At 53.0% G+C, this 3,093-nt stretch overlaps 1 protein-coding gene across 1 annotated transcript; it reads right to left on the bottom strand.

Moving 5' to 3' along the window:
- Positions 1–2,309: 2,309 nt before the first annotated feature.
- On the bottom strand, positions 2,310–2,821 carry MLLT11 (MLLT11 transcription factor 7 cofactor). The gene has a single exon (XM_009634235.2). It carries the CDS (start codon positions 2,705–2,707, stop codon positions 2,438–2,440), a length of 270 nt encoding a protein of 89 aa, XP_009632530.1. The 5' UTR covers positions 2,708–2,821; the 3' UTR covers positions 2,310–2,437.
- Between the last annotated feature and the right edge of the window lie 272 nt (positions 2,822–3,093).

The raw sequence follows: 3,093 nt of genomic DNA, 5'->3' as shown, positions 1-3,093 counted from the left end.
GCTGTGAGGCGGAAGGATACCTCTACCGTCAACAAAAGAGTCCGCCACTGTTGGCGGGTTGGGAGTCCTCTCGCTTTGCCTCGGAGGGCACGGGGCGGGATTAGCAGATTCCTCCTTCTTTTATGAGGCCCCCTCCCCGCCCAGGGAGGACAGCGGCGAGCAACAGGGGAGACCCAGAGGGGAAGTATTTTCTCCAGCGGAAGGATAACAGGAAGAGTCGAATGGCTCTGAAGCGGATGGCGGTGATGCGCCCCTGAAGTTAGTTCCGGCAGAGGCGTTTAGGCGCCAAGTATAAAAGGGCGGCGGCGGCTGGGGCGCGTGCCTGGGGCGGTGGCGCCTCCCTGAGGTGATGGGGCGGGTGGCCTGAGGTGGGTGGTTGGTCCCTGTGCCTCTGTCTATAAGTGTGTGTGTATATATATATATATATATTTATGTGTGTGTTTAAGTGCTCTGTGTGTATCTACCTCCTCCGAGTGTCTTCCTGTCCAGGAGTGGGCTCCCCTCAGGGTGCAGGAGCCCCGCTCTGTGGTGCGTTACCCCCTCAGGTGTCCCTGACACGCTCAAAGTGCCCATTCTGAGGTAAATGTGAAACCCTAGGGCCGCCTCCTTCTCTGGGGTTCCTCTGGGACGTTTTCCTGTGAGGTTTGGAGAAGGTGAAGTTTAAGTAATATCCTTAATGTTCTTAGAATAATCCCTTTGGCTTTTTTTTTTTCCTGAGCTTAAATCCTCTGCAGTGCTTGCGAAGACACACAGGTACCTGCCTCACATCAGCTCGCCATAAGTCTAAAACAATTTAATGGTAAATTACGGGAAGAACTTGATGCCTGTCTACATGGATATTTTTTTTTTAAGTGTCCACAGGAATGTGTATGTTTTTAAATCATTTTATTTAAAGTTTCATAATAAGTACTTCTCCTGCGGGTTTTCCCAGCTGGGAACACAGAAATTGAACAGCTCTGTGTAGGAGAGTTTACATTTTTCACCTCTGGTTTAATGCGGGGGGTTCAAATTCAGCAGGCTGGGTCGTTCTGGAGGTTACAGGAGAGCTGTGCTCCCTTTTCAGAACAGAGTGCGCATTTTTCCATTATTTGCCTATTTTTGGGCACCTTTTCAGTGCTGTCTCAGCCTCCCCCTGGGCACGTGCCCCCCCCCAACTCTTAGGACAATTTCAGGATGTTCCACATCACAACTTCACCTCAATTAAATCCAAAAAAAGCACATTCAAAGAAGACAAACCAGTCGCGTTCGCTCTCCCAGGAAACAATCGGGGGGGGGAAAAGAAAAATGTTTAAAAGCCAAAAATGATTCAGGGTTGGGTTTTTCTTTTTCCCCCCCTGTTTTGAGACGATGTTCAGAAATCAACCTCAGCCCGCGGAAAGCGCGGGGGAAAACCTCCCCGAGGAAAACGCGAGGCTTCCGCTCGCATTCAGCAGCATTTTTTGATTGTTATTTTGAAGGGGGTTGATGAATTGGGTGGGGAACCAGAAACGTTTTCATTTTGGGGTAAGACCAAACTAAATTCTTCATCTTATCTTTCAGCTGAGCCCATCCGGACCCCGTGATGTACCCGGCCTCTGTCCCAGTTGGAGTCACACCTGGGATAAAGTACGCAGGGGATAAAAAAAGGGAGAAGAATCAAATTTTGGGCAGTGAACAACCAGCCTGGACCCCACCGAGCAAGGTCGGAGCATTTCCATGTGTATTTGCCCTCCTGGCCATTGTTTCTCCTGCTTGGGCTCAAGCCACAAGGTGCAAAGAGATAATTTCTATCAAGAAAGAGGTTTGTGCTCATGTCCCCGGCACACCCCTGCCTCTTCCACCTTGATTATCCCGAGGGAAAGGTTAAGGAGTGAAGTGGCTTTTGGAGAAACTGGGCCAGGGGAGCGCAGAGGGTCTCTGCGTCCCTGGGAGAGGAGCGGGGACGATGCTTTCCGCAAAACAAAGAGCGATTCCCATCAGTCCTGTGCCGCTCCCTTTGCACAAATGAGTTTCTTAAAAAAGCACGGGAGAAATGAGCTCAAACGCTCACCCCTGAGCACGGGGACGCCCACGGTCACACAGCCATAGGGTGCGGGGTCCTGGAAGAAACCCCCTCAGCACCTCCTGCACCCGCTGGCACATGGACGCGGGGCAAGGGGGTGGCTGTTTCTGCCCCCTCCCCTCGTATTCGCCCCCTGTGCCGTTACCCCCTGCTCGCACCGTGGCGGTGTTTCCACTGCAGGAAGGGAAGAAAAGAGGGAGAAGGTGGAGAAAGGTTGAAGCTTTGCGGGGAGCCCATCACCATCAGGGCTGGGGTCAAGTGCTGAGTTAATTAATGATGTCAAAAGCTTCCCGGAAACAAAAAAACCAACCTCCAAACCGACAACAAAACCAAATCCTCGCATGCCTAGCAGAGAGGGAGAGGGCAGGGGGGGTGAGGAGGGCAGAAAGGAGGGCTTCAAATTAGATCGAAATCTAATGAGCTAATGCTGGCGATAGGAGCTCTCCAGAAATTAAAGCTGTTGAACTGCAGCAGAGTGTCCTCTTCGTCGGAGATGTCCTGGCTGACCCGATCCCGCTCGCCGGCGAGCTTGCCCAGCCCTCCTTTGGGCTTGTAGATGGCCACGTCGCTGAGCCCCAGCCCCTCCAGCTCCGCCACGTCCAGCCGCGGGATCGGCATCCTCCAGTAGATGAAGGAATCGTACTGGCTGCTGATGGTGTCCAGCATTTTCAGTCTGCAAAGGGGGCGAGGGGGGAGAAGAGGAGGAGAAAAGCTCTACCAAAGGCGCAGGAGTTGCCCCAAAGCGGCCTCAACTCTCAGGCGTTGCCATATTGACCAAATCCCACAGGATACCCCCCCACACACACACACCCCAAAAGAAAATAAATCGATGGGGCAGGAGAGCGTGGTGTCATGGAGGTTTGACTCTAGGCTGGGTCTAAATGCAGACTTGAGCCCTGCCACTGGTCTTATCCATGGCCTTGGTCACAAGGAAACACCTTCTCTGAGCCGTAATTTGGAGGGGCGTGCAATGGGACTCATTGCCCTGTGCCTCAGTTTCCCCACACGCACAAAGGGGAGCGTGGGAAGGAAGGCTGGGGTGGGGGCCAGCC

The sequence above is a fragment of the Egretta garzetta genome, unplaced genomic scaffold, assembly GCF_000687185.1.
Source record: "Egretta garzetta isolate BGI_Z169 unplaced genomic scaffold, ASM68718v1 scaffold1272, whole genome shotgun sequence".
NCBI lineage: Eukaryota > Metazoa > Chordata > Aves > Pelecaniformes > Ardeidae > Egretta > Egretta garzetta.
This window is presented reverse-complemented; position numbering and strand designations above follow the sequence as displayed.